This window comes from Limulus polyphemus, unplaced genomic scaffold (genome assembly GCF_000517525.1).
Source record: "Limulus polyphemus unplaced genomic scaffold, Limulus_polyphemus-2.1.2 Scaffold1634, whole genome shotgun sequence".
Taxonomy (NCBI): domain Eukaryota; kingdom Metazoa; phylum Arthropoda; class Merostomata; order Xiphosura; family Limulidae; genus Limulus; species Limulus polyphemus.
The window spans coordinates 206,685-232,964 of NW_013667244.1; the positions used below are offsets into that span (position 1 = coordinate 206,685).

Below are 26,280 nucleotides of genomic sequence, written 5' to 3' on the forward strand. Positions count from 1 at the left end.
ATATTTCCAAGATCAACGTTTTCGACAACTAACTGTTGAATTCCTTTCATCTGCATCAATTCATGTTTGAATAAAACTATTTAAAGTGAATAATGTTATAAAGTCTTACAATGATTAATTCCCATAAGCTTGTAGCATTGGTTCAGTGCCTACTTATGTAGTTATTTTTGTATGGTTTTGCGTATTCATCCTTACCTTGTGTCTGTACTTTTTGGCACTGCCATCCCTACATCATCCTTATTTTTCAATTTTTATTACTTGTTTCCCCCTTTTTTTTAAACAAGTGAATATTAATAAATGGTGGTCGCTATGAAGGCAGCAGTTTTAGCTTGACGTGATGAGTTGTTTTGATGAAAATCATGTGTTGAAGTTAGTAAAACGCTATACTTCTGCTGGACTCCTCCAGTTAAAATGGAATATTTTAGTGTGTAAATCATCGCGGCAACTTCAAGCATTGAAGAGCTAGACCTTCTGACGCCAGACTCAAAATAATCAACAGAAAATTTGACTCTCATGTTCTCTACCTAAGCGATGTTTTTTTGTCTAAACTGGAGGTCTTAATAACTTTTGAAAACCTCAAAATCTAAGTTAGGTGTTTAAAAGTTTCTTAGATTGTTATAAGAGAGATTTGAGATTATGATGAGCAATACATAATACGCGGTGACCATTTTTTTTCCTGGCCCATCCCTATATTCTAAGCACTATCGTGCTTAGTGATATTTATATATAAAGCTCTTGCATGTCTTCATAATTAAAGTTTACTTTAAACAAAGTATCTTTAAAATATAATATTTAGTTCTACGGGAACGAGGAACATGTTTTCCGGGTCCCTTTAAACAGTATAATGTTTTTTTAAGAATCAACTCGGAATTTCCTCTATATATTTATACATAAAGTATTGAAATAATAGTATATTTGTTTGTGGTTTAGCACAAAGTTGCACAACGGTATACTTGTGTTCTGCCAACCGCGAGCATCGTAAACCTGAGACTTAAAGCTGTTAACGCTGAGCAATAATTAGGGATATCTTAATAACAATCAGAGAATTAAATAACGATTGAACTAGAACTTGAGGTAATTTCTTATAAAACTAAGAAGTGCATTATGTGCTTGTTATTAAATGGAAAGTGAAAGTGCACTGGTTGGATGACTCAATAGATACTTTTAATTCCCTGGTGTATCACCGGTAAGTTTAAAAACTTACAACGCTAAAATCAGGGACTCGATTCCTTGCGGTGGACACTGCAGATTGTTAAATGTGGTTTTGGGCTAAAAAGCCCACAAAAAATACTTTAAATGAATTGACCTTTGAAAATAAGGCTGGTGATTAGGGTTCTCGCCTCGCAATCTGAGAATCGCGGGTTTGAATCCCCGTCCTGCAAAACTTGCTCGCCCTTTCAACGTGAGGACGTTACAATGTGACTGTCACTCTCACTATTCGTTGGTAAATGATTAGCCCAAGAGTTGGCCGTAGGTGGTGTTGACTAACTGCCTTCCCTCTACTCTGTCACTATTAAATTAGGGACAGTTAGTGCAGATAGCTCTCGTGTAGCATTGCGCGAAATTCAAAACAAACAAACATATTTTTCAAAAGGGTTTTCTTCTAAAAGTTTTGGAAATATAATGCAGTTGGAATTACTTTATTAATTCATCTAAGTACCCTATCACAGTCGACAAGTACTCATGACTAAAAAATTCAGTATCCGAGTATCGAATATATTACGAATTATTAAAAACACAGCTTCCCTTTTACTTAACTTTAAGCTTAAGGAAACATTCAGACAAACGAAATAAGGTGTTTAAAATGTGTTTGCTTACATTTAGCAGTCTTAATTCGCAATCTTTATTATTTTCCCAATCTTAGCAAGATTTAATATAATAATCAAATATTTTTCTTTTTTAGAAGTATATTGTCTTTACAGTTTTCTGTTTCTTATGTTTAATATTAATTTTTCAGCATTTCGTTTACGAAAAGGAGATTGACTGGCTGACATAAATTTATTCGAATGATAACTTGACAAATATTATATTGGTAATAACACTTTAGAAAGTTCTCTTGATAATGCTAGTTTTTTTATATTTCTCTCATGCTTATGAAAGCTTTGTTAATTTTTTAAGTTCGATCAACCATTTATACCTACGAATGAAAGTGAAATGTATTGTGAATTAACACATTCAAAGTAACTGAATGTAACCAATAACTTTAAGTAGCATTATAAACGGTCATAAAATAAAATATAATAATGAAGTAATTCATTTGGAGACTAAAATCCAGTACACTTTATTACAGTAAATAATAATGTTATGTGGTTAAGTATGAAGTGGAAAAAGCAAAGTTTTCAAATCCAAAGCTTGTTTTGTAGAATTATAAATGGGTTTTCCTCTACGTTAAAACACTATTATTTAACGTAGAGAAAAGTCCGTTTATAATTCTTCTCATTAATTTACCTATGTTGTGAGTCTTAAACAATTATTCCAAAGCTTGTTACTGTACATACCATATATGAGGAAAGGAAAAATGAAACATAATAGTTTTCAGTTAGTTTATTTCTTTAAAACGCATACATATTTCCAAAACTTCTGACAACTAAATGAACACACATATAATATAGAAATAACTTTAGATGACCTTGTCTTAACAACTATATTATATGAACATATATATATATACCTTATATAAGTATAAAAATATAAAAAAGAGAAAAGTGACTTTAATACTTGAACAGAAATATTACTAGTCGAAAAAAGGTTAAATGAATTATGTTAGATATCCAAAGTTTTAGCTTTAATTAGTTTAAAGGAAAGATATAGAAACTACATCAAATAGATTAGATAAAAATAGGGATAGACATTTCGCGTCTTTTCTTGAAGCTTTTGCAAATGGATCTAGGATCGTTTGCTGCACTAGAGGCTCCTAATGGAATAGGGAAAGTCTCAACGGTTGGCTGCACTTGCCCATTAACTACGTGTGGATGGATGTAGCAAGCCAACTTGACGAAATACTCAAGAGGATGGTGGGTGCAGTACGCGAAAGACGTCGTCAAATTTCAAGGGTTTAGCACTTCGTAAATCAAAGTACCTTACATAGAAGCAGTTGTTTGGTCTGTTGGAACAAGATACTTACGTGACGAACAAATCATTGTAACTGATCTTAGAAAATGAATTGAAAACAATTGTTGAGCATGGCTTGACTGTTGCATCTTGACGTAGATGTGTACAATATAACTAAGCCTCAATCGTTCCATTTGCATGCATGGCTTTAAGATTAGAATCTGAGATTTTTTACATAGAAAAGAAAATTTGTTTAAAAAATTATGTTGATACACTTTATTAAATATTAAACGTATATAAAGGAAGATGCTATGTAGATATAGCTTGTGTTTTTTTACCAAAACACTGAATATTTACACAAACATTATTCCGCTTTACATAATAAGTATACTTCAGTTCTGGATCTCGTAGTCTTAGACGTTTCTTTTTCAATGATGATGCGATATTAGAAAGATAAACACAGAAATAGTCTGAAGTGCTCATTGAACTATTTTTGGAAATGCTTTAAACTGCAATTCCCTATGCAGTGAAATTCGATTTTCGTTTTTATTGTCACTAAATCAAACGTCGATCTTTTGTGGCATAATTCCCTGGAATATTCATATGGCTATTGATAACTACAAGGTCTACAAAACGTCGAAAAACCTCATTTAATCCAAAGTTGGAAAACACTGTGTTGACGTCACTAGAACATATACATGTTGCATAGCACATTTCATTTCACCCAGGGCCGCGCGCAGTTAAATACCTAAGCCAGTATACGCTCTCGTTCTCTTAATTTTCATCTATACGTGCTATACCAAATCATATTTCTATTTTTAGCCGCGGCGTTGTGGCTCATAGAACAGCTCTGAGTTTGTTTATTTTTTTTCACGTACAAACTTTTAGCTCATAGTTCATCATCTCTTGACCGATTTGAGATATAATTACAGTTTTGGACTTAGGAAGTCAAATCCATTCGATCGATGTGTTTGACCACGCCCAAGGTTTCATATATTAATTTACTCTAATTCTGCCTAAAAGAATTTCAATTTCAGGGTAGGCTGGTAGAGATCTTGGTGAGCAATAAAATCGACTCAGGTATACGCGCGCCCCACGCTTGGTATTGCTGGCGCACAAAAATATACCTATTAAAAAGGGAAACAAAAGTATCACAGATTAGTTTACTCTAAACGTGCTTAAAGGAATTTTAAGTGCCGCAGTAATTGAGGATTCCCTCTTATTTATTCTGCAGTGGAACCTCATCTCTATCACATTTACTAAAAAATTGTAGCAACTGTAAGAAAAAATGTAATGAGTTATTTTCACACAACACAGATATCAACCACGCACCCGAGGATGTCAACATAGGGTTAATGACTTAGATGAGTAAAAAAAAATAAAAATAAAAAATACATGCAGGAGACTAATTTTGGTCAGACTTCCTGAATCGTCGTTTGTTTTTGTCAACTATACTTTTTGTTCTTTAATTACCTTGAGATTTTTTTTGTAGCTATTCCATGTCTTATTTCCTCAGTCAACAATAAACGGAACACAATTTTTAATTTAATCTAATACTTCAAACCCGATAGTTTTATACCACGCACGTACGTGATTCCAAAAATAATCTTTCCACAGCCAGAATTCCCTTACTAAAGACACAACCACTGAAATCGACTATCGAGTTTGCCTATCAACAATCTCAGTAGTTTTTCGTCAGACTAAGGCCATAAAATTTTTTGATTTAAAATATAGAACCTCCTCTACTTCCTGGAGAAACATACATACACACACATATATACACCATTTCATTGCTAAACTCTTCTTCAAGAAGATAAAATCCTATCTTATCCTTACTCTTGTTTTACTGTTTCCTCTTTCTGTACTTGTTGTTTTAAGTACGATATTTATATGTTCAGATTATTTTGTTATCTTATTATGTATTTCAAGTAGTTCTTAACTTTTTCAGTTGTTCTTGGTTTCGCCGATTACTTACTAAAAGAGCTTAGCAAATCTTATACGATCACTAAAACTCTAAAGTTTGCTCGTTTTCTTTTCTTTTCTTATCCTACTCCTTTGAATGACAGTAGAAATAGCGTGGGGATAAGAGTTAAATATCGTCGTAACTCAATCACGAAGAAGATATACTCCTGAGTGAGACTAACCTTTTTCTTTCAAATGCATAATAAATACATTCATATTATCCATTTTAAATTTAATAGGACGAAAATAGCTGAGACGTCAACATTCATTCAGTTAGTCAGAGATCACGTAATTCGACTTATACCTTGTTTTATTGAAATAAATTAAAACAAGGCCCTTTCCTCTCGTAGGTGAATTTAAGGCATCAGCCATTTTGATGTCTTAACAAACTTATCTGATACGACCTAAAGTATTTAACAGAAGGTATGCAGTTAAGCCGCCCGATAAAACTTTCTTGGCGCCCATTTAGTGATCCACGGTTCCGGTTATAATAACGTTTTTATTTCTACTTAATCTCAGACTAGTCGGTTCTCTCTCTCTCTCTCTTTACTAATGAGTGCTGATATTTTTCGTTATCTGTTGTTTTCCGTTGTATCAGATAAGTGGTGTTCTTTTGTTTTTTTTTATCTATGAGACAACAGTCTTGTAAAAATAGTTTTGTTTCCTCTTTAAAAATGAAATAAAATTGACGGTCATCTAAATGAAATTCATGAAACAGCTAATAAAACAGGTCGTCTCTTGTTGCTGTTCGAAAGGTTTGTTTGTTTTGAATTTCGTGCAAAGCTACACGAGGGCTACCTGAGCTAGCCGTTCCTAATTTAGCAGTGAAAAAAATAGAGGGAAAGCAGCTAGTCATCACCACCCACCGTCAACTCTTGGACTACTCTTTTACCAACGAATAATGGGATTGACCGCATTTATAACGCCCCCGTGGCTGAAAGGGTGAGCATATTTTTTGGGACGGGGATTCGAACCCGCGACTCAAGCGCCCTAACCACCTGACCATATCCGAAAGTACTTCGTATTTTCATCTCTGTTTTGAACGGTTAAAAATAATGAACTGTCTAGTGACACTTTACCATGCATGTATTATTTGTGTCTGCTACTCTCAGTCTGATATTATTAGTTATTCCTAGAACATTTAGAGATCGGCTACTGTTACTAGATCACAGTAACAAGGGGATGTTTTTTTGCTAATTATTAAAGCAAGTGAGGTAATTCATAATGCAAGTGTTACAATAAATTACGTCAAGTGTTTAGTCGTTTATTATTAGACAAATATTTTTTAATTAATATAACTTTAATTATTTATTTCTATTTTATTATTGTATATTACGCAATACGAAGTATGTATGTACACACACACACACAAAGATTACGCTCGTGACAACCCAATGTTTCTGAATCGGATACGATCGAATAAAAAAAATGAGTAAAACACGCAAAGAATTCCTTAGAATAACCTCTTTGTTGAAAATTATATATTCAGGGTTCGTCACACAAATACATATAGTCTTTGAAAGTCAACAAAAGCAATAAATGTACCATTCTTTCTTTTGTTTCATTAAAAGAATAGAACGTGTATGATTTAAGCATCTAATTACCGAAGTTAAATAAGTCATAATTACTATCTAATATCTACTTTTTAGTTCTCATTAAATTGGTCGCGTAATATCTAAATGTTTGTTTCAAACGGGCTTATGAATCTTAAGGAAAAAGTAAATCCCCCAAAAAATTTTATATCTTGTTTTGTTTGATTGTAATTAAGCACAAAGCTACACAATGGGTTATCTGTGCTCTGCCCACCACGGGTATCGAAACCTGGTTTCTAGCGTTGTAAGTCCGCAGGCATACCGCTTTGCTGCCCCTCAATGACTCAGTTGTAAGTCTGAAGGCTTATAACGCTTTGTGTAGCTTTTAGCCTAACAATAAACAAGCAAACTTATAAAATAAAAACACTTTTGGCAATAGTTTTAAACATATTTACCCTTGACTATATGACTGATAAGTAAAACTATTTTCTATCTTGTCCATTACAGACTGATAAAGATAGTTTCCGTGTCTTAAATGACTCATTATCTATTACTTAAATCATATTTCATTAGCAAATATTATAAGTTAATATCTAGGTTAGGCATTATCATCGAATTACATTTACCAAGAATTAATCAAATTTTAGAAAAACGAATATTCGTTATCCTGTTCTGCCCTTAGCACTACTTCTACCAGCGCCAGTAGTGTTCGTCGTGGTACCCATAAGTACGCACTATCGCCTGACACTACGATGCCCTTTGCAACAGGTTCGCGGACAACTTCTCACAGAATTTCCACTATACGTGGACCTCGGCTTCCACAACCTTTTTAATCGGACTAAAAGACAAAAATTCATTAGAGGTCCACTGGGGGGCGGGTGCATCGTTGAATGGAATTGAGGTGATTCCAGTTATTCGGGCATTTTTGTTTCGTGAAAACAGCTATAAAGTTCGAGATGTCGCTGGAAGCTTCGCAACTGTGGGATAACAAGATTTCACCAACTTCAAATCTGTTTGTTTTGGTCTTGGTGATGGTACCAGTCTATAGCTACTTTCATCAACTTTTTTCTTTTTCGTAGAATGAGGGCGTCTATACTGTGTTAGCATATGGTTTCGTATCCCTCTGCTGTCTTAATCGCTTTGCTGTGTGCGTTTCTTCCTATTTTATGGAGAATGTTGATTGATTCTCCTTTGATGTTTTTTAATATGTAAATATACTTACTCAGAAAAGGTTAAAACATATCCATAGAATCAGATGTCCGTTAGTGTAGGAATTACATTGTCAAATGGTCGAGAATACACTATGAACTAAATATATAGCTACTACACGTGTGGTCACTGAACTAATCTATAGCAACTAGCCAATGTATTAGCACATGCTAGTCGTTCTTATATAGGTTTAGTTTAATTTCTTTTTCGGGTATTAGGGCAAAGAAATTAGATAACATAATGAACACTAGATCCATCAATTTACCGTTGACTGTAGTATCTCAGTCATTGTTTCTATTGTTCTTTAATTATACTGTTTAAAATCTGATTTCACGAACAAATTAAGTGCGATATTCGGAGAAAAAAATGCATCACACATGAAAACGTACATTTATACAAATTCTACAAGATTCAAATGAAAAGAGAAAAAGAAAGGTTCAAACACAGGAAATACACTATTGGATAAAATCAAATGCTCATAAGGACGGCAAGAATTACATCAAGAATCTTCAGTTGAAGTGTTGTTTATGCCAAACATTTATCAAAAGTCATAAGTCATTACATTGTATATGTATTAGGTCCTTGTATTGTGGTACAACTTTTATTTTAGTCAAGGTACTTTTATATTCCAGAGCTAACTAACGTTAGGCTTAAACACAAATTATCAACGTACTTCAATATGTTGTAATCTTTGGTTAACATTTTGCTACAAAGGCACAAAACACAAAGCTAATAGCTTTGTAAATTTTAGCTATATATAATAATACCAGTTTACGTAACTAAAGCTTTGTAACAGCTAAATTTGAAGTCGTAACAAATATGATCGATTTATATTTCTACTCTGTTTGTTTGTGAAACACACAGCCACAAAATGGGCTATCTGTGCTGTGCATACCGCGGATATCGAAACCTAATTGTTAGCATTATAAGCCCCAGACATACCGCTGGGCATTCTCTATACTATCGGCTACTTTTAAACAGTGATTATATTTTTTTAAATCTAATTTAATATTACTAAAATGGTCGATAGAAAATTATACATGAGAGCAGTGATCAATCAAATTTAACTTCAATAGAGTTTTGTAGAACACGGGGTTCTGTAAAGATATTCTGAAATATATTCAATAAAAGCACTATAGAATATTTCTGTTCTATAGAATTAAAGTTAGCTTTATAGAATATATTTATAAGGGTCAGGTCCGATGTTCTAATTATCCACAGCTATTTCCATTATTTTTCATTCTCATGATAAATACATATATTAACTATGTTTTAAACACAAAATTATTTGGCCAATTGGTTTCATATATATGATTAATATTTCATAGACGTTATATAAATTTATGTATAAAAATATATAAATAAAATACAATTGCGAAAAAAATACAATACAATAATCAATTATAATTAACACAGAGCTTCTAGCTCATCCGGACTAATATATTTAATTATGGAGCATTTTAATTAATCGCATTTGAACTACAGAACAAACAATAACTCATTTTATTACTTTAAAAATATTCTATATATTTATAGTTAATCAAAATTATCTTACAACTACCATAAATTTAATCATATTATTTTATCATTAAAGATAAATTATTAAATATTTTGGTGCTAAGTAACAAACATTTTCGTATATAGTGTCCGTTATAACTATTGCAATTTTGTTTTAATCCATCTATGCTAGTAAGACAAACATAATATTTTTATTGGTATTTAACAACCTTTATTATTTATACATAATAATGAATCTCAATTACCCCCCCCCCCCATGGCACAGCGGTATAACATGTAGACTTACAGTGCTAGAAACCTATGTGTCGATACCCGTCGTGGGCGGAGCACAGATAGCCCATTGTGTAGCTTTATGCTTAATTCCGAACAAACAAACAAACGTAAATAAAGAATGTTATCGTCTAGCTTATATACATACTTTTTTTTACATAAGTAAAGAAATATGCGTGTCTTCATGGCAGTAGCACATTCCACGCTCCATAAAAATTCCAAGATGCTGTAAACGCCGTTATAAATTTGCAAACTGTCGGAATCATGTGGTCCGTCTTTTAATATTAATGCAAAGAATATGTATAATTTGACCTTTATTACAAAAACAAGTAGTAATAATAATTTGCTTGTTTCATTTCCAGTCTTATACGTTAACCCTTTTTTAATATATCTTTCAGTCAATATACATCTATTTTTACCTTGTGTTTATCGCAGACGTTTTATACAATTATTTCTCTAAACGTGCCATCTAAATCCAAGCGCCGTGAATATATGACTATATAATAATAGTTGTCATTATTACAGTGTATGTCTTCAGAATCTTCCATTAGGAGTGACGATGCTGTTTATGCTTCTGTTAGAAACAGCTCTAGGTAAGAAAAATGTTAATGTAACTTTGACTTTATTTTATAGAGGTTTCACTTGTGGCCCAGAATTGCAGTTCGAAATAATAGTTTAACAAAAAATAACAGATAATCTGACGATGAACGCGAAATTAAACCGATATCACTTTGACGGATTTTAATGCAATTTCGTACATATAACTTTAATTGACGATGTTATATTTACAATGAACACTTCCTTATATTTTTTATATATACCACTCAATGCTCTATTATAAACATACCGTCGTTCAATGCAACAAAAATACAAACTCTGTCTTAGAGCGTTTGAATATTTCGAATACAATCACTACATAAATAATCCGGAAAACAATACAAAATCAACACGCCAATAATTGTTCTAATGTATTTGCGTTGAATATTCGTTTCAAGAAAGCAACTAAAATCAAGCCCTACATGATCTAGATTTTGTTCTATTAGTTCACAATACCTAACCTTTAAAATCAATTTTACTATAGAAATTAAGAAATAACTGCACAAAGTAAAATACGTATAACTAAATAATATTTACATACATACACAACACGGAAAATACTCAACAAAATATCTCAAATTTCTTATGTAATTATTATAGTTAATTTATTTGTTTTCGGATAATCTCATAAGACCATCTGCTTTAGTCGTCCCTAATTTTGAACTAATTTATTCAACTCTTTAAGTATATTTTTGTAATTCAAAATATTAGTTGTGAGTCTTAATTATTGAATATAAAACTATTTTTATGCCATAATTCCTTGACGTAAATATTAGCCATTTTTTATATTAAGTATATAATAAAATTCATACACAGGCAAGATAAGGCAGGTCATTTATTAAAACATACATACATTTGCTGTTCGGTTGAAATTCCCTAAAGCTACGATTAAAACTGATCCAATCTCCAACTCCGGTTTTAATTAATGTAATTATTATGTTTGTTTCTGATATTCGTATAAGGTTACACGAGAGCTATTTAAGCTAGATGTCCCTAATTTTGAACACAATGGACTAGAGGTGAAGGCAGCTAGTCAGCAGCACCAATCACGAAGTCTTGGGTTATTCTAATCGAATAGTGGGGTTTGACCGTCACTTTTATAATGCACCAACAGCCTCAGACAAACATCACAGTTCTATGAATACTATTAACAATTCTACTGTTTTTAAACATAAAACAAAGCAGTGAACAGGATATTCACATAAAATCATGCTTTAACAACAAAAAACCAGAAATAAATTGAACCACATGTAGAAACTACAAAAAGTACAATTTTAGAATATAGAAGTAGTAATAGTGTCTCTAACATAGTTATGCAAGAAACAAAATTAAATAAACCGTAATTCATAAGTAAAGAATATGGAATATAACAAGATTTATTACTTTTTCACCTGAAACTTTGATCACAAAGTTGATTATATCATATATCATTGTAAAATGCATTAAAAATGGGAACTCCAGTAATTACATATCTTTGTTGTATGTGAAAGTATTATTTGTGCTTAATTATATATATGTTGAAAGAGGAACATAATTACTGAGGGATGTTTATCATATTTTAATTTATGCGTCTTGTATTGTTTGCTAGAGGAAATTCCGGTAAGTCATACTGATATCTTGTGAGGCTTAAATATTCCGTGAGTGTTTTATATAGTGTTGAATATTATAAAATTAGGATAAAAAGGGAGTACGTTATGCCCTGATTATGGTAACTGTGTTACCAAAACTAGTCGATTGTAACTAATAATAAAGATTTTACCTTTCATTGTGCCAAAAAACGTCGATTTTTGTGGTTTTTTTTACTTTTGATACAGTATCACAATGTGCCTGAAAAGAAATTATAAAGCAGATATTGTAAGTAAGTATTAGTTTAGTTTCATTGGTGAGTTAGGCCTACCAAATAACGTCTACTGTAGAGCTTGAACGTTGTATTTGGTAATAAATGCTTCCTTTTTTCATCAAATAGACTGGACTTTGTGTTACGTTTACCTAATCATAAAAAAATGAACCCAGCGAAAGAAACGTTACAGATAATGATGTAATGATAACCGTCAAATCAGAGATAATAAATATAGGGCTATTAACTGTTGCAAATTTCATGAATATCACCAGACAGATTGCGCCCCTGCTCGTGATGAACAAACGTTGATAGCCTAATCGCCCATTCCTCCGTGTAGGTGTTGATAAGAGAAGAGAAGCGCTGTTGTATATCATTTGTAAACTTTCTAACAATTTATAATAATTATAGTCTAAAATACCTTTTTTTTATATATCGCGGACTGTAGTCGATCTCCTCTCTCTCTTAGCTTCAGTAGCATTGACACTCCCCCTTCTACAAAGTATTTTCGATGTTTTTGACCCAAGAACATAATCCATAAATCAACCTTGAGACAACCAGGAGTGTAATGTTTCTCACTCACAATAATGTTGTTACTAAAAGGACATACCTTCATGGTCTGTCCCATTCTTAGAATATAAAGTCATTTTTTGTTATTTCCATTTTTTTAGATTTCTTCTTTTGATCTCAAGAATGGTTGGGGACTTAATGAATAATGTAGCCCCTTGTTGTGAAGTTAGTTGATAGTACAGCCGTTACGTTTACAATGGGACATATGTCTTAGAAAGTGTTTTGGCTGTGTACTAACGGGGTTTGTTCAAAGAAGAGGTCATAGCAAGAGACAGTTTATATCCGCAAACAGAGGAATTCTTCGAAAATAATGGAATCTATAGTTCCCGCTGTTTTTAATAACTCAAGGAAACAACTCTTTAGAAAAGTGCTCTTGAGAAAAAGTGGGAAAGGCATATTTCTCAAAAACTGTTTTTTGTTAGTATTTGGCATGTTTCAGCTCTCACGTCTTGAAAAACTAACAGCATGATGGCCAGAGTTCCTCGTTTTAAGTGTTTCTTGCAGGTGTAACTGCATTTAAAGCTCAAATGAACAATAACTATTAACCCATCTACATCCTTATCTAACGTAGTGATACCTATTAATAGCAAACAAAAGAGTCGAATTATTTTTATTAAATAGCATAAACAAGATTTGTTTTACTCTTTCACTAGCGACTCTTTGATAAAACGTAAAAATTCTTTGCAGAGATTCCCATGTGTTAAATTGATCAAAACAAGTGAATAAGACAAATTTAAAAAAAAAAATGTGTGTGTGCGTGTATGTTTAAATCAGGCACAATTATTTTATTGGAATTTTTTCTGTGCGTCATCAAGCAATGGAACTAAAACTCCTCAACTTTACTACAATTAATAGCATTCTTTCAAGTATGACTAAGAGGAGAATCAGTTTAAAATCTGTTTAAAGTCAAATAGATCAACAACAACAAAAAAGAAAACAAAGAACCTTATTGCCGACTTATGCTATTCTACAAACATTCTCCTCTATCACTACGCTATATTATCTGGGAAAAAATATTGCTAAGTAAAAAGGCTATGTAGGCCTGGGTCCTGAACTTGACATAAAATCTTACATTACTGCCTTACTTGTTTTGTTAATCGAAAGCTTTGTGTTTGAACAGAATTTCAGCTTTCATTATTATACCTTTCTATTTATTTTGACAGTAAGGAACTCAGTAATGTTAGGATTTTATTCTATATGTAAAGTCGGGACGGCTTAGCCTGCTATGTGATCATTGGCCGGATCAAGTGATATGTCCACTACCATCCCTACCTATCTTGTTTGGTTCCTTTTTTCAAGTTCAGTAGCCAGCTCTACATAGCATTTTTATGTATAAATAAAAAATTTACATAATACTCGTTTGTTCACTTTTCTGGTTAGATGGCGTACGTGGGTTATTGGGTTATAGAGTCTATTCTAAAGCTTTATGAATTTTGCATAGAATAATAATGAAATCGGTAGTCAAAGATAGTGAAGACTGTTTTGTTCTATTAAATTATGATAAAAGTATAGTTACTGCTAGAACTAGATAGGCGTAAGGCTTGTTGAAGAAAGATGACGATGAACGAAAATAAAAAACCTCACTTTTGGCTGTTTGCCGGTTTTCGACTTAGGGACGCTCTGGTTGGCAGAAAAGCAGCTTATACTGGAGATAGAGCGACTATGCCAGGTAGCTCTTCATACCTAGCTTATAATGACCCGTATGTGTATTGATATTTTTACTTCTTCACTTCATACATAATATAGTGATTGACTTCCTAAAGACACCGATTGTATAGTGTACAACGCATTGCGTATTCTACGCGTTACAGTCATCTAATGTTTATATATTATTGGCTGGTAATTCCTGCTTCACCCTGTACTTAAGCTTTTTATAGGAACACCAGATTTCTATAAGAAATCTAACTTTAAAGGGTAATAAAATCGTTTACACTAGAATTATGATTTTTTTATTTTATTTTTTTATAAATCTTGCATACAATAATAGTAAAATAAGTAGTCAAAGATCGTGAAGACTATCTTTTTCTATTAAAAGATGATAACGTTATAGTTACTGCTAGAACTAGGTAGGTGCTAGGCCTGTTGAAGAAAGGTGATGATGAACGAAAATCCTATAGAGAAGAAGATCCAGCTGACTTTTGTACCGCTTTAATATGGACGTCAGTGCCATCACTACATAGAGAGTGCGAGCTCACTCTCCGATTTTATAATAACAATTATATACTCTGTAAAGAGGTTAACTTATTTTCTATTTGATATTTAATCCATATATGCACGCGTGTGTATCAGAAAATAGTTTGAGCGAACTAACAGAAGCTAAATAAGGAAGTTAAAGGCAAGACGAAAATGATACGGTTTGCGTAACTTAAGCAAGAGAGGTAAGTTTGGTTACATTTTTAAAATAGGAGTGGCTGGCTAAGAGTGAAGAGTGAGCTACGCAGTGTAGGCTGTATATTGAATAACATGTAAAAACAAGTTTGTTTTGTGATGGTATATTACAGGAATACAAGAAAACGCATTTTTAATAATTTTAAATCAAATTATTGGAGATTAATGTCTATTATTTATTACAAAATAGCATAGTATTATTTATAATGCATGGATAAATTACCATTCTGTATTTTGTTTGTTATTTATCTGACAAAATGCTTGATACATATTTAATTTAATGTAGTTTACCCATAAATCGCTTTTGTATACTTCATTTAAATTTGTATAGTAAGCCATTATTATTGCAAGTATTAAACACAGATATCGAATTAATATTTCCGGAGACCTTTTGATTTTATTTTTTCTGCGGACGTAAGCTATCTATTGTCGTAGAAGCCAGCAATACATAATGAAGCGCAAGATTACAGAGGCGTATTCCATTAAGCCAATCACTCGCGCGTATCTTTTTGTACACTTGTACGTCACAGTAAAGAGGATTGAAGGGAGAGAACAAAGAGAAAATGGCGGCTTCCAGAATCCTCCATTATATAAAGGAAAATGTTACTATTTTTGGAAGAATTTTAAAAACTATTTTAGACTGTACCGGTGTTTTACTACCCATTTAATGCTTTTGTTTGCAATTGTGTTATTCTGGAAACTCCATTGAATCCAGTTAGAAATCTGGAATCTTTAATAAAATATCTCAAAAATGTAGTCTTATTTTATTTTAACTCGATCACTTATTTCAACATATACGCAAGTAAAACCAACCAACGTTTTTCAGTACTTAACGAATTAATTGGATCACACATCTAGCTGCCTAATGTATTGACGCTTAGTAAAAAAAAGATATTCCATATAATACTTCTCACTAAGAACGATGTCCTCCATTGTCTCAGCCATATGTTTGAAGGCTTATAATGCTAAAAACTGAGTTTCGACGCACTTGGTGAGCACCTCACAGAATGTCCATTATGTATCTTTGCGATTATCAATAGAACAAACAAACTAAGAACAACTTATACAGAAGTTAGAAACTTTATGTTAAAACTACTTTGGAGTCTCACTACGTCGTTACAGTTTGACGTCTGACAATCTTGGACCTTGACAAGAGCTATGCAGCTTAGTTTCCATTGAAAAACTCTCCGTCGTAAGGCTATCATGTCCTCCTTCAAGTTTATATCTATAATTCATCTAATGTACGAAGACGACTATTTCAGAAATCCATAGGCGATGTTTGCAGAAACTTTGTAGCTATCAAGTAAATACACGAGGCTGTACATAAAATAAAATAAGGTCTACATCCACTTTTGTCGAAACAAAAAGTTTATATGGAAACAAGTTTCGACACTTTCATGTGTCCTGTTCAGTCCAACTTTTATTTGTGAAAGAAACATATACAGTTTATTTATAACGGTAGTTCCATATGAAGTCAGTAAGGGGGTTCAGTTTATATTGACTTCCTGAAATATTGAAGTTTGGCAATTTTTGAACTAACGAGCTTTCTACAATTCTTCTTTTGACATAATTTCTAGTTTTATGTATCATTTTAGCTGATTTCCAGATGATTATATGATCAAGATTTCTCATGTGAAGAAAAACAACATTATTTGTTTGACTATTTTTTACATCCCTTTTATGTTCTGTCAGTCCTTCACCTAAATTTTTACCTGTTTCACCAATATAAACTTTCGTCACAAGACTGACAGGGGACTATATAGACTCCTTGGTTTTTGCTTTGAATGTAGGAAGTTCTTAGTGGTGTTAGGATATGTATAAACATCTTTGAAATTGTTCTTTTCGAGACATTTCTCTAGAACCACAATATTAGAACTGTAGTTGATGCTGAATATTTTCTTCTTAGTTTCATATGTAGATGATGCTGTTTGCTGGCTATTGTTTCTATAAAATGTCTTCTTTGCCTTGCTATGATGGTCGTTTTTGATAAAACCCACAGAATATTGAAAATGTATAAACGTTTTTTATTTTTGATGACATATTCTGAAGGCTCTTAGAAACATGGAAGTCATGATAGATGTTTTAACTGTTTTATGGTGGCATGAGAAAAAAACAATATAGCTTAAAAGGTTTGTTGGTCTTCTAGAGATTGAGAGGACAGGCCCTGTTATCTCTCTAGTTATGATAATGTCTAAAAATGGGAGTGAATTATTCGTTTCCCATTCCATCTTTAAACTTGACGGTATTGTGAAGCTTGTTTATCCTCTGCAAAAAGGCTTGGAAATTATTTCTATTATTTGGCCAAACCGAAAATATGTCATATCGGAATTCAGGAATTTTTCTTTGAATTCAGATGCGCTCCAGGAAGTAATTCACTTTCAATATACTCCACGAAGACGTTACATAAAATTCTGGATAAAAGGTTTCCCACAGTAATTCCATATTTCTGTCTGTGATATTGTCCCATGCAGGTAAATGCATTATCATCAACACATACTTTCACAGTGGAGATGAAAGTGTGAACCGGCACAGGAAGAGGAATGTTTTTGGTTTGTTTTGTCAGATTTAGTTACTACAATATCCTTATTATTTTTAAAAATTTTGTTATTGCTTCTTTGAAACAATGAGGTATCGCAAAGTCATCATTACTATTGTAAAAACATGCGGTGGTTAGGCATCCAGTTAGAAAGTTCAAATCATCATTATTGTCTTTGGCTTATTTAGCAATATCTGGTATCAAATCAAGATCAAGATCAGCATTTTGAAAGAGAATTTGGGACCATAGCCTAACGTTATTTCTTCTATGCCTGTGAGACAGTAAAAGGACAGATTTACGACATTCTTATCTGGTTTGGAAAATATCAAAATGGTATCCAAGAAGGAATAAAAATATATTGAAAATATTTTCAAGAACAATCGTAAAATTGGTCTTCTTTACAGGAAATACGAACCACCCTGAACGAAAACAGTTACAACGACAGTTTTTGATAAACTGTTTGAGGAACAGAATCATTCCCTGAGATCTTAGTACCGAAGCTAGATTCCAAGAATCAAGAATTACCGTTTGGTAATCTCGAAAAATCAATTTTAAACTGATCAGATTGAAAATGTCAAATCAGAAACTAATGAAGCCTTTTACAATTGCCGACAAGCTACACGCAAACCTGAAGTACATACTTCTATGTCCCAAAGAACACTATTATTCCAGATAGCAAAGTCTCTCTGTTGCAAGAAAATTAAAGTACGAAACGTATGACTACAAAATATATTTGATAAACTGTTTAAAACAAGTGTATGGCATATACTTTCAAAGCTGATAAGAATATCGTAAGTCTGTTCTCTTACAGTTTCATATCCTTCCCAAAAGCGATCAATTTTCGATGATATCGCACTACCTATATATCTAACGACAAAATGTAGTTCTGCTGCCATACGTTCCACTGCAACTTTTCATCGGCTAGTCAACTAACTAGTTGACTTTTCTATTCAAAGTCGTTTTAATAGAACGTCAGCAAACTATTATACTTTTATATTTCCCTTATGCTATCTTTCCTTTTCTAATGAGTTTTAGAAGTCTTAACTTAAAACCGTTCTCATTCAGAAAATGAAACAAAATTAATATCCAGTCAAAGATTTAAAGTTTGCTGTGTACCGATGAAAAGCAGCTTATGTTGTCATTTTATGTTTATGGTTAAGCAGCATCATGTTAATAAAAACGATCCCTATGGTCTAGTCATTTCATAGATGCTATGAGTGCAGTGACGTAACTTTAGTTTCAAAAGTGGGAGGAAAAGTTTCTGTAAGTTGGGCATGCAAAAGTGCATTTTGTCATAAACAAATGTATTCCATCTTCGAATGTGACTCCTATTTATGCACCCCAACCACAAATTACGCATTTAAAGATATGCTATATAAAACATGATTTCTTCTAAGTTTATAGTTTAAATAAGCGCTATGAAATTTTTCACCTTCTTTATCACATTATAAAAATCATAAATATAATAAAGATATAAATAGTGACTGGTAAGTGATGATAATAGTACACAGACCTAACGAAACGTAGTGGTTAAAAAGTTTCAAAACTAATTGGATCCTCATAAACAAAATGTGTAATTGTGAAGATCCATATTAAATTATTGTTAGTGATTGTATCGGCTAAAAAGGTCATTAACAATGTGAGAATCCAACTGATTATTCAATGCATTTTTATGTTTTTATTTTCTGGTGAATTAGTTTATGCATTATGTACTCATTATTCATAAATTAGTTACATAGATTTAACATCATAAACTTATATGTTACACGCTGGTTCTGGGTATTATTTACTCACTGTGTTTTAATCATTTTTTCCCTATAAAAGCACAAACGTGAAAGTGAACAAACAAGCACAGTTACACGTGTTTGAAACACAAACTGCTGCTTCCCTCACACCATTATGTTTTAGTAAATAATACCGAAACAACACATTCTAAGTAGTTTTCTTAACTTTCATAAGAGTCCGTTAGGTCTTAAATCTTGAAACGGGAAAACAGAAAGAGTACGTTGCATTATAAAAATAAAATTCAACAGCTTAATTGAAATTAGTGAGATGACATTTTTTTTTCAGACACTTGGAAAATTACTAAAAAGAGGAAATTTATCTAAATATAAATGCTTTACTTGCACTTATACAGAGTGTTGAAAACGTTCAATACGCAACATAATTTAGAAGGGCCTTCGTCTCGAAAAGCGACAAAAGTCACGCGCACACTAAGTGCTTCCACAACATATCCGGTCAACTGTCGTATAGCTCAAGAATGAAACGAGTATTCATGCTACACCATGCGAACACACCGGCCAAGTCACCGGACACAGAGCCTGCGGAATTCTTTACGACCAGTCTCTTGAAACGAGGTCGGCCGTTGTTTATACATCATAGATTTTGTAGCGTTATGATAATTATTTTTGTGCGGATGTTAATTTTGTTAATGTGTGTGTGCTGTACAGCCCAAGTTTGAAGTAGCCCGAAAAACAAACACAAATAAGAAATACATTTATCAAATATATATATATAATAATAATAATAAAAATTAAGTTTGGATTATATAATTACAGTGAGAAATGTTGAAAAAAACAACAACAACAATAAAACTTGTGCTATATAAAGTTTGATACAAAACCAACTGTTTGAAAGATTGCCATTCAAAAAAGGAGAATTATAAGATTTAAAATATATTATAATTTTAGTTCAATAGGCGGAAGGTGACGGACTGACATCAGTATCTGAAAATTTAAAAATTATACGTTAGATATAGGTTGTGAACACCTTGTTGGAGAAATAAATCAGGTACATTTTTCTGTTGAATCAGCTTCACATTTAAGAAGAAATTCCTATATAATATGTACTTGTCTTTGTATTAGATTTATAGACAAAATATAAGGAACCAATCTAATATTTAATTGATAATGTTTAATTATTTTGTGAAAGGTTTACATAATTACATCAGTCATAAGAAGGCAGAGATATATCCATAAAATACAAAGGCACGAGTCAACACATTTGACACTTAGAAAATATCACTTTTCATGATATTAACACAATAACAATGTTACTTTCAACTTCATTATGAATGAAGATGCAATCTGATCTAGAAGTATACATGCAGTCTTGAGTTTGAGAAAATATACATACATTTTCTCAAACTAAGAATGAAAATAAAACAGATATAATTTAAATGTATCCAGAAAAACTAAGGAAAACGGTTATTCATATTAGCTAAAAAAAAACAAACAATCTATTACTTAGTTGGCATTTCAGGTATTAGCATTTGATTTTGATATACCCCAAAATCCATCATATATATGCTGGAACTAAAGTATTTTTGTGCACCAAAAATATTGAACACCAGATTAGTAAAACCTATGGATAAAACCATATAACTTATGTTGATTTATTTTAAGAACCATCAAATATACAATCAAAAGTATTTGTATTTATTGCTGTAATTATGAATAATCACACCGAAAACTATTTATTGATATGAAAACAATTAAAATAAATATATCTAATATACCATTCTACTCGGGTCTTATTAAGAAGTGAAACAGAAAATCGAACACTTGAAAGAAACAATAAATATAATTACACCACTTTTTACAAGTACAAATATATGAAAATGATAACATTTTCCAAATATTTATTAATTTACGGACATGATATTTGACTCTGCAATAATATAATTATATTTCCTTAAAACACAAAATACTCCTACTTTCAGATATTAAGCTTGTTCATTAACAAAATATTTCTACTACGTTTCGTAGCATTATATTTTATTTCAGCTTTTTTTTTTCCTAAGATGGATTTGATGTTTCTTTTAATAGAAGCCTGTTATCAGATTTTGTGGAATACATGTTTTAGAATCCTATTCAAAAGACATACCTACCGTATATATTGTATCTTTAAAAAAAAACGTAATCGAAGAGAATATGCATTTGGAAGAAGCAAACATTCAGTTTTTATCTTTTACATTCTTAACGAGTTCCACATATAATTGAATATTAGGAAAGAATACATAAGTTACTTTAAAAGATAACAGAGAGTAAGTAAAAAACTTAAAAACAAAAGATATACCCTTCTTTGAAAGGCGAAAAACTGTTCACTTACCTCTCGTGAGTCTGTATTTTCGTGTGAACGTTAAATATAAAGATAAAATAAAACAACCTCAAAATATATATTTCGCGGTAATTATTGGGGAAGAATGAAATAGCAACTAACAATATGGATTTGTCTACTTGAATTTCATTAATATTCTAAAAAAATGTTCTCTTTCTCTTGAATGTAAATAAATTATTTTAACCCTACATTCCTGCAATCAGACGAAGCTATTCTTCGTGATGAATCAATTAAAATTTACGTAAAAGGAAACTTTATCTGAGATTATCACATCCACTTTGGCAAAAGATTAGCCTTTTCTGCAGTTTAAGTCCATTTTAAGGTTTCTAAGCGACACACTGAAACAGCTAGAACGACGATAACAATTCAGGGACGCCAGTGATCATATCAACAAATCAGGGACGCCAGTGATTATGTCAAATAGGCATCGATATTTTTGGTTTTTCTCGTTCTAATCCCACATTCTGTAAATAAGAAATAAAACAATTTTTGCTGTGATTTCAATAAAGCTTGTATGTATATAAGTGATTGTATTTGCATGAGAAATAGCACTAAAATACTAATTTTAAATTTTATCTTTATATGAATAGCTTTGCAGCAACATATATTTTTCCAAATATTAAGGTTAAATTACGAAAACAAACATAATATTATAGTGATAAGATACATAGACTTCTATGTCTTATCACCACCTTTGATCAAGTTTTTTTTATAGTTTATAAAGTATTTGAAACAAATCTTTGTGTGGTTATTCAACACTATTGCTCAAAAACATCTAAGCATTAAATATTTCAAGAAGAAAGTTTGACATGTTTCAGAATTGAAGTAAATATTTATATTTACAATCTACTTACTAAAATGTGCTTTACAACGAATATTTAATCCAGTAGACATTCTTTAAGACACAAAAGTTCTCAAAGTAAAGAATAAAAATATTATATATTTGGTTTTATTTTCCTACTGTTGAAAAGAGCAAACTAATTTCCTGCAAATATATTGTCTCATCACTAAGGTAAAGAAGGTAAATCTAAATTCTGTTGGAAATATATATGAACAATTTATCCAAAACTGTGAAAAATGTTCGTCACATAGATCTACTTTATTAATATTTTCACCTTTTTATCATCTTTCTGGTTGTTCATTAATGGAGTTTCCACAGAAACGCCATCCTCTTCTTCCTCTGTTTCGTTGCTAGGAGATGGTGTTGGTTTTCTAGATTTCTGAAAGTCTATGTCAGCATATTCTGTTGCTGGGGCGTCAGGTTTTCTTACTGTGATGGATTTATTTTCTGGCAAAGCGAGCTCAGCGTACATAACTTCTTCCTCGTTCTGTGATGATTTTCAAAAAACGACTTTATTCAAGAAATATCATTCCTTTGTTGAAACGCGTATTTTATCCATCTCTTAGCGTGGTCATCATTTTGATAGTAGTGAAAAAATAAGTATCTTAATTTTTACTAAATTTGTTACGTATCTAATGAGAACTGATTAATTCAAGATACTCAGTATTTGTTGAGATTGTTATTTTATAATTTAAAACAATAATTATGCAGCTCTTTTAGTATCCTTTTGTAGAGGGCGTGACATGTTACTGTGAAGTAATCTAACCAAAATATATATTTTTTACCACGAAATCCGTAACTGTGAATGTGTTTTTGTTATAAAGGATGTAAAATACTAATGTTTCTGTCTTCATATTCTCGAAACGGCTAAAACCTGATCTGATCGTTCTACAAAGATGCTAATACAATAATTCATCAGGTGTCTTGGTTTAAAGTTGTATATTTATTTCTCCTGTTACTCAAAATGATTTCAAATCTCTAAACACTCTTGAAAGTCTGAAACAATTTATTCAAGTAACTAAACCTCTCTGTTTTCCACCATGGTGTTCTGGACAAAGACATGATACATTAGTTTAGACTCGGTACTGGGTTAACATTGATAGAAAATAGTTCTCAAAATAGGTTAAAATGTTTTTTTTTACTTTTTTATCAAATCTATGCGATATTTAATATTATTAATTCATATACATTTAATTATCTTAACTTATTTATTAATATATTAAAATAAAAATGAAACTTTCCAACGGAAGCTAATTATGACTTTCTATTTTAATAATATGCTGGTTTCTCGTGGTTTGAAATTTTATTTTCAGAATAGCATTTTTTTTCTTAGCTTTCTTTGAATACTTCTTTGCATCATATTTTCAGGTTGAAGGGACACTTATTTACTTACGATTTTGTAATTGTTTACGACCCAATAAAAATGTGAGCATTCATCTCCCCTCACACCTGTATGAATACTTAAATTGGAAACGCTCACATATTCGAATGAATGAAATACACATGCTTAAGTGTCATATTGAATATTTTCGATCAAGATTTTCTACACTTTTTTATACGTTTACGAAAGTTCATAAAATAATAAACAATATCGCGTCCTATTCATTATTAGGTATATATTTTTCAGCCTTTGTGGCTCATCAGTAAGTTTGAAGGCTTATAATGCTAAAAATTGGGTTTCGATACTTGTGATAGGCACCGTACAGACAGCCCATTCTGTAGCTTTGTGCTTAATAAAACAAACAAATATATTTTCCTTGATATACAAAGCATTTTCAAATTTAAGTTTAACTACTTTCGATAGAGCCCACGACACTAATGTCATCTAAAACTCGCGGGACAGTTTTTTTCTAAGAACAATCATTGCTTTCAAACTTTGAACGTTTTCTATTTTCATTTCATTTTTTGATTTAATAATCGTTGGGTTTACCCTTTTTTTACTTCACATGAGATGAGAATATGTAGGTCTATGGTTAAAAATGGAATATCTAATGATAATAGTTTAATGGTGTTTTGAGCTTCACGCCACTTTTTACACACAATATATACATTTGCACTTCCGAGCTATTAATTAATCAATAAATAGTGTATTTGAGAGTCGTCTAGATACAATTTCAGAGTCTTCAAATGAAACTCGTTTTTTTTTGTTCGATACAGCTATGTAGAGTTTTTGTTTTCTAGACACGTTCTATTTCATTGAGCCTATTCATTTAAAATACAGTTGAAGTTGGGGATCCTACGGTGTAATCATAAGCTTTCTACCATGTGCCAATTTCTCTTAACATAAAGAAAAATAACCAAATTTATATATGGTGAAAATCTAACTTACTGAAAATATTTTGGCTGACAACTACTAAATATAAAACACTAATATTAACATGTTAAACTGAGTTTTAAAAAATAAAATGAAATGAACAACATAAAGGATATTCAATAACTGTTACAGCACTAATTTTGTAATTCAGATTTACTAACTGAAAATATTACAATAACTGTAATGCTGGACCATAATAGTTAACTTTTATTACTAAGAAATGATTTCATGTGGGTTTGTAACCATCTTTCCTTAATCCAATACACTGGTATGAACTAACTGATATTCATTGTTTTAGAATTTCTGTAAACTTATGTCTCTAGAGCAGTGGTTCCCTCGTCCCCTTCCCCTAAAAAGTGTGCATTAGACATTTCCTCTTGGCGATATTTGGGGAAAAACGAACCTTGTATATGCTTCATCCGCGCACCCAATGGACCCTAATTTTGCACCCCCAGGGGGTGCCAACACCCCTGGTTGGGAACCCTAGAGTCTAGGGTTTCAGTGTGGTGACTTTTTAATGTGGTTTACTTTATAGAATGCAGAAAAACTGTATTACTTTGTTTGTTCCATACGTAAATAGCTTCTAATGCAACAATTAGTACGATAATTGAATAAGTAGAGTTGTTTAAACATTTTCGTTTGATAACGAGGAACCCACTTTGAGACTAATAATGGCTTGAGACGGCTTGAATGGGTAATGAAGAAAAACGTTAATATAAGTTTAACATAACAGCAAATGTACAACGTTTCGACAAGGTTTTGTCATTATCAGGTACATCTTTGGTTTGTTTGTTTTGAATTTTGTGCAATGCCTTGTTGAAACGTTGTACATTTGCTCTTATGTTAAACTTGTATTAAAGTTTTTCTTCATTACCCATTCAAGCCGTCTCCAACCATTATGAAATAAAGTTACCTACCTGTTTTGGTGCGTAGAGAGGTGTACTGATGATATTTTCGTAAGTGTGTTCACGCTGGTTATTCATATTTTCATAAATGCGTTGACTCGTTGAATCAGACGTTTTGGTTAAAACTTTAAAGGTGATGTCACTATAGTCCGTTCCTGTACAATATTTAATAGTGATATTGTTCAGAAGATATTATTATTTGTGTTTTGTTTCAAACAGTTCATCGTACCTAACTTAAAACTGGCCTTTATGATGTATTTGCATACACAAAAATGAGCAGACTCTTCTAATACGCTCAATTTTTATATATATATTATGTTTGTAAAATGCACAATTTTCAATGATCCTAACAGACACTTCTAATACGCTCAATTTTTATATATATTATGTTTATAAAATGCACAATTTTCAATGATCCTAACATTAAAATATAGTAGTCATCCTATTATTCTTCTATTATATAATTATTCAACATTGAAGTATAGTAGTCATCCTATTATGCTTCTATTATATAATTATTCAACATTGAAGTATAGTAGTCATCCTATTATGCTTCTATTATATAATTATTCAACACTGAATTTAGTAGTCATCCTATTATTCTTCTATTATATAATTATTCAACATTGAA

The 26,280-nt window shown here is 31.7% G+C and overlaps 1 protein-coding gene across 1 annotated transcript in view; it reads right to left on the bottom strand.

The window, feature by feature from the left end:
• Window positions 1-21,557: 21,557 nt before the first annotated feature.
• Window positions 21,558-26,280, bottom strand: part of LOC111087007 — a 12,513-nt gene continuing 7,790 nt past the window's right edge. The window contains exons 6-8 of the mRNA XM_022392068.1: window positions 25,662-25,804; window positions 22,705-22,917; window positions 21,558-22,053 (exon numbers count right to left, since the gene is read on the bottom strand). Coding sequence (XP_022247776.1) covers window positions 22,006-22,053; window positions 22,705-22,917; window positions 25,662-25,804 — 404 coding nt within the window. The 3' untranslated portion in view covers window positions 21,558-22,005. The remainder of the gene's footprint in view (window positions 22,054-22,704; window positions 22,918-25,661; window positions 25,805-26,280) is intronic.